At 47.3% G+C, this 13,650-nt stretch overlaps 1 protein-coding gene across 1 annotated transcript in view; it reads left to right on the top strand.

Moving 5' to 3' along the window:
• Window positions 1–13,650, top strand: part of LOC126379770 (dystrophin, isoforms A/C/F/G/H-like) — a 321,313-nt gene that overhangs the window by 76,845 nt on the left and 230,818 nt on the right. Inside the window, exons 32-33 of the mRNA XM_050028589.1 lie at window positions 648–802; window positions 2,131–2,272. Coding sequence (XP_049884546.1) covers window positions 648–802; window positions 2,131–2,272 — 297 coding nt within the window. The remainder of the gene's footprint in view (window positions 1–647; window positions 803–2,130; window positions 2,273–13,650) is intronic.

Raw genomic sequence — 13,650 nt, 5'->3', positions numbered from 1 at the left:
ACCCCGTACCAAACTAGTATAACCCTTCTTTATGCTTCTCCGCTGTCGGGTAAAAATAGAAGCTTTGTGTTGCGTTTTTATAGGTATACCTGTCTGTTATAACTCCTGCTGATATTTTAGTAACTATTAACGCTATCGTCTTTTTAGTATAATATTAGATAATGCTTGTCCATTATTTTAAAACTCGTTTCTGTGCGACTCGCACAGATTGTGTATTGCGAAACAGGCACGTCATGCAACTAGGTAAATTGTAAAATCAATAGGTACCAGCCAAATATTTCGGATTATTTTACCATTATTTCTTATATTAAATATATAATATATACTTTCGACCTATTTTTGTGATAACCACTGGATCTACGCGCGGTTTTTAATGTAATTTGTTTAAAAATGAGTTAGCTTAAAATATTACTTGTGCGAAGAGCGAAGACATTTTATTGCCTATTTTCATACTTACGTAGATTAAAACAATTTGAAAATTTGACATAAAATATAGGTAGATAGATAGATTCCCATTGGAGAGAAAAATATTACAAATTCGCTCCGGGGTCCATGCCCTGGTGCGACTGTCGCGAGTTGACGAGGTTCAATGTAGGTACAGCCGCAGATCACTGAACACTGACTATAATGTGTGTGTGTTGTTGCAGTCGTTCCACGCGGAGGTGCACCAGTACAAGCACCAGGTGGAGCTGTTCGGGCAGCTGACGCAGCGGCTGATCGCCGTGTACCGCAACGACGACACGTCGCGCATCAAGCGCGCCACCGAGGCCGTCAACCACCGCTACACCGAGCTCAACAACAAGTCAGTACCACCACACCACCCACACGCGACCCCTCGTCGATATTGCACGTCCACGGCCCGATATGTACTCGGGATCACGTGCAGTATTATGTATTACAACCTACAAAATCCTACAAATGATATATCACCTATGTGATAAACAATATTCTTTACCTTATTGTTGTTCCCGCCGCAACGATGGCATGTTAAAATAAGAAAATTATTATGTTTTAAATAGTTACATGTAAGCGATTTTACGCAACCGGTAGGTATAAGATGTAGAGATAACGTTCGTAACTCCGAAGTCGGAGGGTGCCCGTAAACTTGTTACCTACTCCCCGGCCGCCGGCGGTCGATGGGTGATACGTGATCGGGCAAGGACCGCATTACTGCTCCTGCCTTTAATGTTTTTGTGTAATTATATTGGTTTTGCTGTTCAGATTCAACAATAAATAATGATTTACACATTGAATGTTACTAATAGGTAGTTATTACAGAATCTCATTAGCTAAATGATACCATAATAAATAATGATGAACGTCGCCGATGTAGCCTGCCCGCTTGTGGCGCCCCTCGGCGGCGCTCGCCGTCTGCCGAGCCGTCAACCCGCGCCGCACCCGCCTAGTATATCGTGAGCTTGAAGCTAGATGGCGCTGACCAACATGCACGACGCAGCCGTGCTCGGAACAAAATGTTTTTTATTTAATTATTGTTAAAATAATGTTTTTGTGGCCAAATTGTATACAATTAATGCGGTGTAAATAAAATATTATTATGGATATTGTTTTACTTTGGCACGTGGCACGTCACACGCGAGTAGAAGTGTAAAACAGCGCCGCCTAGCAGCAGTAAACCAACACGCCAGTGGAGGCGGGCGTCGCGCCATCTAGCGGGGGTTGCTGATACGCTTGTTCCGCTCGTCTGGAACAATATTCAGAGGCAATTACAAGTAGTTTAGTTTCGCCCCGTATGGCGTTACTAGTTAATAATGTACTTAGTTCAAAATCTTGGGCAAAATTGATCCGGACGTCGAATAACGAATGCATAGGTTTTATTTAATTATTAGTAAATAATTTTAATAATAATAAATATTTAATAATAAGGTGTATTTGCATATACCATAAGCCACGTTGTTGTAACTTGCCGTTTAAACATTTTGTCAGTTAATTACCTTTTTAGATAACAATTTATTCGCATAATGCCTAACTCTGACTTGGTGGTAGTTTTGTTTATGATCACGAGTAGAAAAAATGTCAGGGAGTCGTATGGTGACTTATAACTTTGCCTATTGCGACTACGTGGAAAGTGTGTGTTGTACGTATAGTGATGTGTGTGTTGTGTGTGTGCAGCATCATAGCGCGCGGCAAGGCGCTGCAGGGTGCGGTGTCGTCGCTGCAGAACCTGGACCGCTCGCTGGAGAAGTTCGTGGGGTGGCTGTCCGAGGCCGAGTCGCTGCTCGACGCCGCCGAGCGCGACCCGCAGCTGCTCAAGGTTTGTGCTCCACGTCTATACATACACACTGACACCAACCTACCTGCATGTTAGTCCTTATAAAACCGCGCGTTATTATATTAATCGTCACCAGGAAGCATCTTGTGTTGTGCAGGTGCCAGACAAACACATGTATGTAAATGGTACATGTACCATTTTACTCGTATTATAAAGGGGTCCATCAGCATCCCGTCGACCTGGGCGTTGCTGACAGGACTGTAGCATTGCCGGTAGATAGTATATTGAAGAAGGGTAGAGGAGGGCGGTTGTGTTTTGTCCGCTACTAGCGCCCTCTCTGGGAGGGCGTCGGGAACAGATCGCGAGAGAGGTACTGCAGCGGCGCGGCTCCCAGAGCCAGCCCGGCGCCGCCCCGAGGAGGGCACAGGTGGCGCTGGCTGGCAGGAAGCTGCGACGACTAACAGCGGCCGGGTTTGGTTCGCATTCGCTACTAGTAACTGCTGTTTTGGATCATTCGTAATAGTTTCGATGAAAGAACGTGGCTAGTGTACATCGGCGATAGGGTCTATAATCGTATAATGTAACTTACATGACATACATACATAAACTCGCGCCAGTAATCCCAAATGGGGTGGGCAGACCCACAAGTAATCAAATACAACTTGCAGCCACTGTTGATACGATAGCCTCGGCTGGAATAATGTAATTTACTTATTATTTATTTTCATTACAATTCTCCACGCCTATTTCCCACCGGGGTAAGCAGAGACTATAGAATTCCATTTATTGAGTTTATGTATGTATGTATGTACAATTCTCCATTGGTATATCATTCATACATAACTATGACAAGAAGATTGGTCTTCCTTGATAGGAAGCGGGAACGACAGCAACTCACGAGAGCATTACCACTCGCAGCACGAGGTTGATATCAGAATTCGCGGGCCGATTTCTGTAATTTAGAAACATTAATATTATCTTACGTGTACCGGAGAGATGGTTCATAGATATATCGCATATTTAAAAGTTGGGCGTTGTTTTAAATTGGTCGGGAAAAGTTAGTAAGTAGAGCATTAGCTGGCGGCCACAGAGCACTTCGGCAGCGGCGGCGGCGGCGGCGGCGCTCATACATAATGCGCATACGAGCGCGGATAATATCGCGGCGGCCGTACGCACCTGCGCGCGGGTTATTATCTTGAATAAAGGACTTATTGCTTTTTTTATCTGTACATATTGGTCACCAGACCAGCCGATGTTCTATTTAAGAGCTAACACCGGGTTCTGTGCAAGTTTGCGAGTTTGGACGTCGAGCAAGCGACCCCAGTGTCGCCCGTCGGCCGCTCTCTTACACCTGTTTACCTTTTCTGTAGCGGCAGGTAAAAGTTTTTCACGTGAGTGGTCAAAGAAAGCGGCGCGGCTACAATGCGGGCAGCTTGTTATAATTAGGGGGGTTAAAATGGCCACATCGAAGCAATTCATCTAAGAACATATCGCAGCTCACAGTTGGTGCAGCGCTGTTACCATGGTTACCGTCCGTGATCCTATATATAGGTACTTTACATCTTTCTGATACTTTTCTGCATCATAAAAATACACAGAATATAACGTCAGCCACCGCCTGGACGACGTCACTGGAGTACCCGTGTGTTGCGTCATACGGCTCCGATGAGCGCATTCATATATATAATTGCAAATATGTAGGTATTAACTGGCTTAATTTATTCAAATTTAGTTTCTGTATAATATGGAATGCACTTATATTCTTAATCAAATGAGAACCGAGGCTTATTGACATAAAAAATTATAACTTGTTACTGAAGATTGCTTTGATAAAGTGTAATGTAGGCCACATTAATACAATATTTACAATGACTCTCGTAGATTATACTGATTGTCTCTATATAAAACAGAACAAACTTGTACAAAACAAGTATTTTTGGATAAAGGGACCAACGAGTAAAGTATTTAAATAACTAAAATTTTACAAAGTCGGTACGCATTGTAGTCCTAAATCAACAACGGATTAAATTTCAAAGTAAGAAGTCAAACGGACAATATTCACAAATTTAAACGTCGACTGACTTGTATTAATTATCTCGTAATTGTGAACACCCGCTCCCCGGGCCGCGCGGCGAGCGGCGCGGCGAGCGGCGCGGCGAGTTTGTTTATATTGTGGACGACGTAGGGCGCAGTGTATCACCAGTGACCACAGCTGCACCGCCCCCCGCCCCGCGCTTCCCTCGACAAACGTCAATTGATTTATAGTTCCATTTGAAAATTGCGTCTCACGCATTTCTAATATCGTACCTATTAAGGAATTACAAATACGGAGTGCGTCGTCCGTGCGCGCTTTGATCCCAAAATGTTGGCCCTTTCAGGGATTTGTTTATGGATGAATTAAAGGGATTTTCTTTGAGCTTTTTTCTTAATGTTTCATACGTTTCAGACGAAATAGAGGGGTTAATACGTTTCTTTCTTTTCCCCATTACACGAGCCGGTGGGTCCGGCGAGGTCCGGGGGCCGGCGGCGGTCGCGGTCCATTGTTACTATATAGAACACGCCGCGGTAATTGTTTTCAGTATACGATCACGAGGTGAAAGGAATATCTGTTGTTATGCATATAGTTACAGACGCGAGGTGGTTTAGCTTTTTACCTCCAACTAGCCGCAACTTCGCTGTGTGAACACCGCTGAAAGCAGTACGTATACATCAATAAGATGAAATGTATAATAATGTAGGTTTTCAATTTACATTTACATAAATAATTACAGCGATTTGTTGTGTCGGGGTGGCATCGGGCCCGCGACCTGCATCATCCGTCGAGAAGTTATTTCCGTCGCGAGAAGTGATTGGTATCGGGCGTCAGCGGCCGAGCGTCCCCCCACCGCGCCCCGCCCCCCGCGCCCCGCACCTCCCTTATAGTCAGTTAAACAGACGCTAAATAAGGGTAATTTCTCCACGACATAATTAAGCAAAGCTTACAGTTTCTCATATTCATTTCAAATTGAAATATATTGTTTCGTTCATCTTTACATACCCGGCTCACTTAAATTACATTAGTCTGAATTTGTTTCAAGCACCTTTTTTATAAGTTATTAGAGTATTTTTGTAGTAGTTGAAAGTGAAGTAGTGCGGGCGGCGGCGGCTCCTAATGGACGAGTGCCCGCGATATATATAGCGCGGGCACTGCCCCGGCAGCGCGCGCGACCGCGCTCACGGCCCGGGCGACCGTCCTCGGACACTCAAGTGCTTCCATGTACTTATGTTTCACCGACAACAGACAGTTATGGTTGATCCAGCGAAACAAACATTAAAAATAACAAACAAATAAGTAATAGCAAGCGCGTAATAAGTCGCCTCGTAACGATGGCGTAACAGCTATTAGTGTGAGGCAGCCCTTATCGTAAAGTATTTAGAACAATGATTGTATAAACCAAGGAAATAGCTAATAGAACATGTACGCTACATGTAGCCGAAGTAATAACCTAAATAGTTGTACCAGATACGGACAGTAGAAAGAGGTATTTTATTTTATAAAATGGCCATCCCAAATATGAATACATCAGTTATTATCTCAGGATTCAACGAGAGTACCTATTATTCATCAACATTGCAGCTCGTAGCACACCCGTAGCGCGGCGTAGCCCGCTCCTTCGTACAATCATTCAAAACTCACCGTTACCTATAGAGTATATTGTTGAAATATAACAATATTATTCTACCTGTAATTTAACATTTTCAGCCGCTATTTCTAATCAAAATACTTATTTATGCAAATAAGTATTTAATTATGTTTCGTATTTAGTTAAAGAAATGTGAATTTAAACGGGTAGGTAACCTAATATTAAAATCGCAAAGTAAACTAATAAAGTTCGGCGAAAAGTTTCGCGATCCTCCCCTAACGGAGAGCCAGACGAAAAGCGCACTTAAAAACCAAAACACGAGTGCGTCGATGCGGTGCGGCGCGGCGGCGGCGGCGGCGCGGCGCGGCGGCGGCAGTGTCGCGGCGCGCGGCGCACCCGGCGCACGTCATGACGGAGGCAGGACGGCCGCGGCCCGCGCCGCCGCGCAAGCCGGACTCGCTGGCGCTCGCGTGGCCTCGCTGGGACGACCCGCCGCCGCCCGCGCCCGAGCCCGTGCGCTCCTGCGACTACGCCTCGCACATACCCGATGACTTCGGCGGGTTCTCGCCGTACACGCCGCCGGCGCCGATGGCCGTGGAGCGCGTGGCCGTGCCGCGGCGGCCGGCCAGCGCCACCCTGTCGGCGGGGCAGTGCGCACCCTTGGCCCGGCGGCCGCGCTCGCTGGGAGCTGGGCAGCCACCGGCGTGGCCGCTGCTGCAGCCCGTGCCGCGGCGCCCGCGCCCGCTGCACGCGCCGCTGCTGGGCTCGCTGCCGCGCACCGCCACTTATTCGCTGCCGAGCTCGCGCAGTGACTACCAGCTGCAGCGCCCCGCCATCATGAGCAACGGCTACGGCGCGGTGCCGCCTAGCGCCGCGCGCCGCCTGTCGCTGCCGGGCGGGCAGGCGCTCACTCCGCCTAAGCCCTCAGCTACGTTCCACGGGCTAGCGAGCCTGACGGAGCGGCTGCACAGCCTGGCCGTGTCGGGCTCCGCCCCCGGCACGCCATGCACGCCAGGCACGCCGGCCGCGGTCCGGGACGCGGTGCGCCACCTGCTGCAGCAGCCGCGCAATGGCTTCCCCATCATGGACCACAAGCTGTCGCTGTTCATCGAGATCCTCGACGCGCAGGAGAAGTTCTCGCAGGTAGCCGCGCGCTCTCTTACAGCTGACGCCGCGCCACGCCGCCGGGACCTTGTTTACAAATATGAGTAGGACGACAACTCTCAGCACAGTATTATTGAGTAAAGCCCGCCGGCGACTCCGCCTGTGTATACGAGTCTTTAGCCCATGTGTTATTCGGATATACAGTTAAATATTACGTATAGTGAACTAACAACAACAATACAATACAACGAATACAACGATACAATGTAATAGTAGGATGAGCATTGCGATGAAAAAAAAAAACAAAAAGTATTAATATTCTGCAAATGCATTACATTCGGATCATATTTATAAGTATTTGTAAACTACGTAGAAGAAAAAATAAGTGTCTATTTAGTGATGGTTCAGATAAATAGCTTCAAGATTCCATTTTTAGACTTAATGGACTGCGACAATAGATGTCAAATCCAAAGCCAGCTAAATGAAGTTGACGGAGTATCACCTGCCGCCGGCCCCGCCCCCGCCCCGCGCCCGCCCTCGCCGCGGGTCAAGAGCCCGCTACATCGACACTCAACGACACCGATATGAAAGTCTCACCTAAAACCATCATCGGCCGCCCTCACCTACGACACGGAACAAACACTGACCTGTTTGAAACAGTGGATTCAATTAAAGGTATACTTGTAGTGTGCCACTCGGTGCAAGAAGCGGGCGGTTCTCGTGTCGCGGGGGTTGAATTTCATGGAGGTTCCATCTCTTGACCCGGTTTTTAAGAACTCTTTTGTTTCAATATGAAAAATTACTGGAACCGGTGAAATATAAAAGGAGCACGAATGAAAGAAATGAAATAAAGTTATGCGCAGTAGTGGGCGGGAGAATAAACTGTAGCTCGTAGCAGCGTAGCGGTGTAGCGCTTTAGCTACGACGCCGGCGGCGGGCCGTAGCCGCGGGTCGTAGCGTTTGCTACGCTCGGTAGTACCCGTTAACAATATTGATGACATATCCAAATACATATAATAACTATTTACATATTTTTATATACAATCATAAATTATGATTATGTCCAAGCGAACAGACTAAAGTCAGATAGCGTTAGTTGATAGTAGTTGTGGCCGAGCGGAGTATGGTGTCTGTCACATTTAATAACATCAATTTATGAGTATATCCCGAGTGGCGAGCTGTGAAATGAGTGTGCCAGCTGCCACTGAAGGGAGGACAGACGGCCACGCGGCTGCACTTAGGATTGCACTTACACGTCTTGGTTTTTGCAAATTCTAACCCAAATAAACTAAAACACACTTGCCAAACAAGTGGATAATGTAATAAAGTAGTTTTAGTAAGTAATAAAATATGAAGGAGCCGCCGCCGGCCTTACGTGGCGCCGCGACTGCCTCGAGATATACGTTTTTAAATGACTTCCGGTTGGATATAACGTTACTAAGAAATAAAGCAAGCGCCATGTTAGTTTACAAACGAAGGCGATGACAGTTATATCTTGTGCTCTATTTTAATCGATCCTTGTTCGTCTCGTGACGGTGAGGAATACCGCAGGTACACACATGCACAGGCTGACGCGCGGCGTAGTCCTCGTACCGGTGCCGTACACAAGTTGTTAAGTTTTAACGTTTTAGTTCATGCCCACAGTGCAGCTGCGCCCGCGCACCGTGCACTGCTCGGTGGCTAGTGCCTTGTTATTGCTTACGACCGTCACGTAAACACGCACAATGTTATGTTGGTCCTCTCGCAGTGAACAACGGCGGCGGCCGCGCCATTGACGTGTCAACAAGACGAATGTGCCGCGCCGCCGCGCGCGCCGCTCGCGGGACAAAGAAACTGCTCTTTCAAACTATTTACAATGAAAATGATTTGAGTTGTTTGCTGGTTATGTTTGTCGGACTGCTGAATACATTCCTGATTTAATTTTAATGTGAATATATTATATGTATTTAATTTAATTCTACGTGTTTGGCATGCCAAGACATGCGAAAGCTTTTATGTGTTAGTTGGTTACCATCTGGCTGGTACGGCAATTTAGAAGTAGGTCGTCAGTCCATAGAGGCAGGTGCGTACAGGAGAGGCGCAATTTCTCTGTAGCTACACCGAGATGGATTCACTCCCATAATTGGGAAACGTCGTGTCGAACAACGTGAGCCAATCTAAATAAATGGAGCGCGATAATCGGTCCGGCTCGGAGGCGAACGTAGCGGGCGCGGGCGCGGGCGCGGGCGCGGGGGCGGCTGCCAGGAGATGAGAGCGTGCACTACTCCTGCCGCCGTCTTATTGCCTGCCGAATATGAATCCGTATAATTTGAAACGCATTTAGGTCTTTAGTTACTTTCAGTAGGCATTCAGGTTATTGAGTGCCTTACCACACGGTTCGCTTGACTGCTCTCACTCCCACCTACTTTTGCCGTTTTTGACAAATGCAAATATGGTCCGTAAACAGGTAACTGACAATCAGGCGTTAAGCTAAACTGACACGCAAATTGATAGGAATTAAAATGTCGTCCCCCGCTTCATTACAAGGGTGACGGTAAATAAGGCGAAAAATCAAAATTTAATGAAGTCCCCCGCGCCGCGCCCCTCCTGACCCTGAACATTGTACGCGGCGTCACTACCGGCCCTCACACCGCCCCCACCCGGGCCGGACACTCTTCCCTCTTACTAGCCACAAGAAGCAAAATAAAACAAGAACTAGAACGATACAAATTAAAAAAATATAATACACGGCGAGGAAAATGGTAGGGCTCGCAAATGTTGGTGCGGATGTAATGAAAGTATCTATTATACGTAGATATAAAGTCGCGCACGCAGCACACCTCCGTCTTGTGTGAGTTCTTTTCTAAACTTGTTTACAGCAGCAGTAAGTAATTCAAACCGCGCCGCGCCCCTCCCGCCCCGCCCCCGCAACCATGAGTTTACACAATTGCTGAACGGATCATTACGCTGTTGGGTGTTCATTCCATCTTTAAATGGTGCTAAAAACATCGATCTCCGCGCGAAGAGCGTCCAGGTGTCCGAGTGTGGTGTGTCGGGCGGCCGGCCGGCGATGCATGTGGAACATGCGCATGCTTTATGCAGCGCGTCATTCCCCGCCGGGTCAAGTGGCGCGTACCGGCCCCGCCCCGCGGCCCCCTCACCACGCCGACGGACAAACGGACCTGGACCCGGGCCCATGTTCGGAACATTCACGTTTTTGTACTCCAGGTGTCCTCACCTTGTAAGGCTAAGTTAGAGGGTAGGATTTTCAATCTACCATCGCGTCCAACATGCGCGGAAAGATTAAAAACATTACGATAGAAAATCCGAGTATTTGTGCCGAGCTTTTAATAAAAATGATGAGACGCGGCGGTGCGTCGAACCCGCGTCACAAAGGAATGAGATGTAGCCTCGAACGCTCAGACGCGAGTAATTGGGAATCGCTTGAAAAACCGTGCGAATACTTACGACACGTTGTTTTGTTGCGCGCTATTGTGAGCGCCGTGTAAGTATTATACCCGCGCCGTATTACCTGCACATTAAGCGCTATTATGGCGCGCGCTGCGCCGCGGCGAGAGCATTTAATTTATCTCAAGTGTGGGAGATTCGGGTTCAACTTCCTTGAGCGCAGTTTTTATAACGAGCCACTTGCGAACACGTTTCCAAATATAATATACTACCTACTGTATTTATTACGGTAAATTCGTTGAGAGGTCCTGTCGGTCCGCCGGCGAGCCATTTGCGCCGCCCGAATAATTTTAATGATGTTATGAAGTAGTAAATCTGAAGTAACCGGGCAAGGAGCATGAGTAGCCGCGAGGACGCACGCGGCGGCCGGCGAGCGCAGCGGCGTTGCGCCGGAAGTGCGCGCGGCCATTAATAAACCAACGACAGCCGTGTTGAATAAGCAAGGGTTAATAAATTATGAATTCCGCCCTCAGATATGCAGCTTATCTACACAACATTTAAATTACAATGTGAATTTCGGCCCGAATTTTCATCGCCTCTGAGAAGTTTTTGCATTATTGCGAACAACGTTGCTCAGCGTCGTCGCCGGCGGCTGTCTGTTGCTTTGTTTTAAAAACAACTGACGGAACTTGCTCAGTTCCATCGAACTGCCTAATTTCATGAAAACCTAATCTAGGAAATGTTTCATCACTACAAAATAGCACTCTAACGTTAATAACTTTAATGTCACTGTAACGGATAACAAACAAAATCATAATCTTGTCATTAAACTGTCATTAAGTGTTTCCTGATGATTGTACGATAATCGGTGAAGTCGGCGTGATGTAGAGTTCCGGTCCGCGTCGCACTGCCTCCGCTCCGATGTAACTGACCTCCTCTACTCCACTGAGTGTGCCCTCCAGAACGTGTCGTAGGAGTCGAATGTCTTGACGGTTATAGTTTAGATCATCATATTATTATGTATGGTCACTGCGATATTCTGACGTTTCGTAGCCCTGCTGGCCCCGTTTCAACGCCGTGAACGTGAGCTGTATCACGTGAACGTAAGGTGCTTCTTGTAATAATGTTATTGTAAAAACGTTTAAACAATTTATTCTTGATTTTCGAAAAAGTATGTACGGAAGTAATATGATGCATTTTATAAATTCACCTTCATTCGCATAATTAAACACAACGGCGCACAAAAACAGCGGCAGCGCAAGGCTGCGACATGTAATGGAAGGACGGACGCGGCGGTGCTGTGAGGGTTCCGTTTTTGCCGTTTTGGTTGCAAAGCCCTAATTAGCCGCATTTGTATTATGTAACATGGCACTTCGCTAGGTGTCCCGGCCGCCGTGTGTGTGCGGCTACCAAAACTCCTAAAAATAATTCAACCGCGTTTTTCTGTAAGTTAGTGAATCAACATTTTACACAAATCGTTTTGCGGGTAGTGACAGAGTTAGCGGTTGGTGGCGCGCGAGCCGCTGAATCCTTAATTAGCCACAAACAAAAGCGGCGATTATTCAGCACAGCATCCGCCCGGCGGTGCCGGGTGCCGGGTGCCGGGTGCCGGGTGCCTGGTGCCGGGTGCTGACCGAACATCTCGCTCTCTTAATACTTGTCGATAATTTACTTAAGTAAATAAATTAATAAGGCGTCTTCTTACAATCCATTCTTGTTACAATCGGGATAACTGTTTGTATCGGAGGGTGACACCTGTCACTTACCAGTTGCCTGCGTCGCAGTTTGAGATTGGGACGTTGTCACTGCTCATAACTCCTGCCGGCGACGTCGCCGTTGGCACCCATCTTGTGACCATGCAAGTGACACAAACCCCTGACCCGCGTTCGCAACGTCATGTAATTTAAGCTTGATCCTATATTTAGAAAAAAAAGACAGCTTATTTGATGCATTTTTGTAAGTGTTTTAGTTTCGTGTTTAACTTTTTACGAGAGGCTAAGATGTAACCGCGATCCTGCGGAGACAAAACGTCGAGAGTGGCGACACAATGGAGGCGGGTCGCTCGCCACGCATAATTACCTAAACGAAAATCGCTCCATTACACTGGGACCCTTTTAGGGCCGCGTTATTACGTGTCGGCCGCCGATTAGCAGCCGGAGCGGGCGTGAGTGGGCGCTGGTGGCCGCGCGGTCGCGGCTTTTATTTTAGTTCATCTGCATAATATGCGCTCAGAATTGGGCTACAATGACAGATTTGAAATGTAGGTCGTAGTCTGCATCGGCGCGCAATGTCGAGTCTAAAATAATTCTAGAGTCGCTTTATTGGTATTCGCCGCGTTTACACGTAGACTGTGCTTTACAGGTTATACGGTACGTGTTCCTGCAGGCGTGTTACAATTAGGCGTAGACAATTGCTTGGTGGGTTGGTATTGCGGTGGGTACGAATACTTATATAGTTCGCGGATTATATCATAGTGGCGTCTAGTTTGAATACGTGGTCGTTACATGAGCCATGTCAGAGGCCGTAGGCGGCTCGATACTAACCCTAACACCAGGGTCGCTTTGTTGCACAGCAATTTGATTGCACAGAATGTCAAGGTGTGCTCGGTACAAAAGTGTACGTATAATTAATTGAAGCTCTAAGACTAATGCAGCACCGGTGGTGCGGAGGGGCGGGGCGCGGGCGGCGGCACCCGCACCACGGCGCTGTTGTGATGTAAATGAAGGCGGCCGCCGCGCCGGCGCCCCGCCACCGGATATAATATCATTGTATCCGTGGCACCGCGCCGCGCCGTGGTGGGCGCTGCGGCCTCCATAGTGCGGACTATTCTTATACCGATGCCCAATCATCTATACGATCGCATAAATTAGGATTTTCATAGGTATTTTAAGTATCATCGCATAGTTTAGCGCTCTAAAAAGTATGAAACAATATTTTTTGAAATACTTTTCTGCAAACAATAAAATAATGTAGTTAGATACATAATTTAATAAGTTGACAAGATATTCATTTTATACTCGAGTCATGTCAGGGGCCTATGGCGGCTCAATAATAACCCTGACACCAGGGTTGATGGGGTTGGTAATTCACCTCACAACCCACACGATAGAAGAAGATTCATTTTATACTTACTTAACTAGGGCAGCAGTAACTGTCAGTACTATTCAGTGGCGGGGGCGGGGGCGGAAGGCAAGAGGGAAACCACTGCCCTATTTTTCCCTAATAAAGTAGCATGGAAAATGCTACACCGACAAGAGCGTGGCTCTAAAATTGATGATGATGACTTACTTAACTATTTTAATTCAA

Source organism: Pectinophora gossypiella, chromosome Z, assembly GCF_024362695.1.
Source record: "Pectinophora gossypiella chromosome Z, ilPecGoss1.1, whole genome shotgun sequence".
NCBI lineage: Eukaryota > Metazoa > Arthropoda > Insecta > Lepidoptera > Gelechiidae > Pectinophora > Pectinophora gossypiella.
This window is presented reverse-complemented; position numbering and strand designations above follow the sequence as displayed.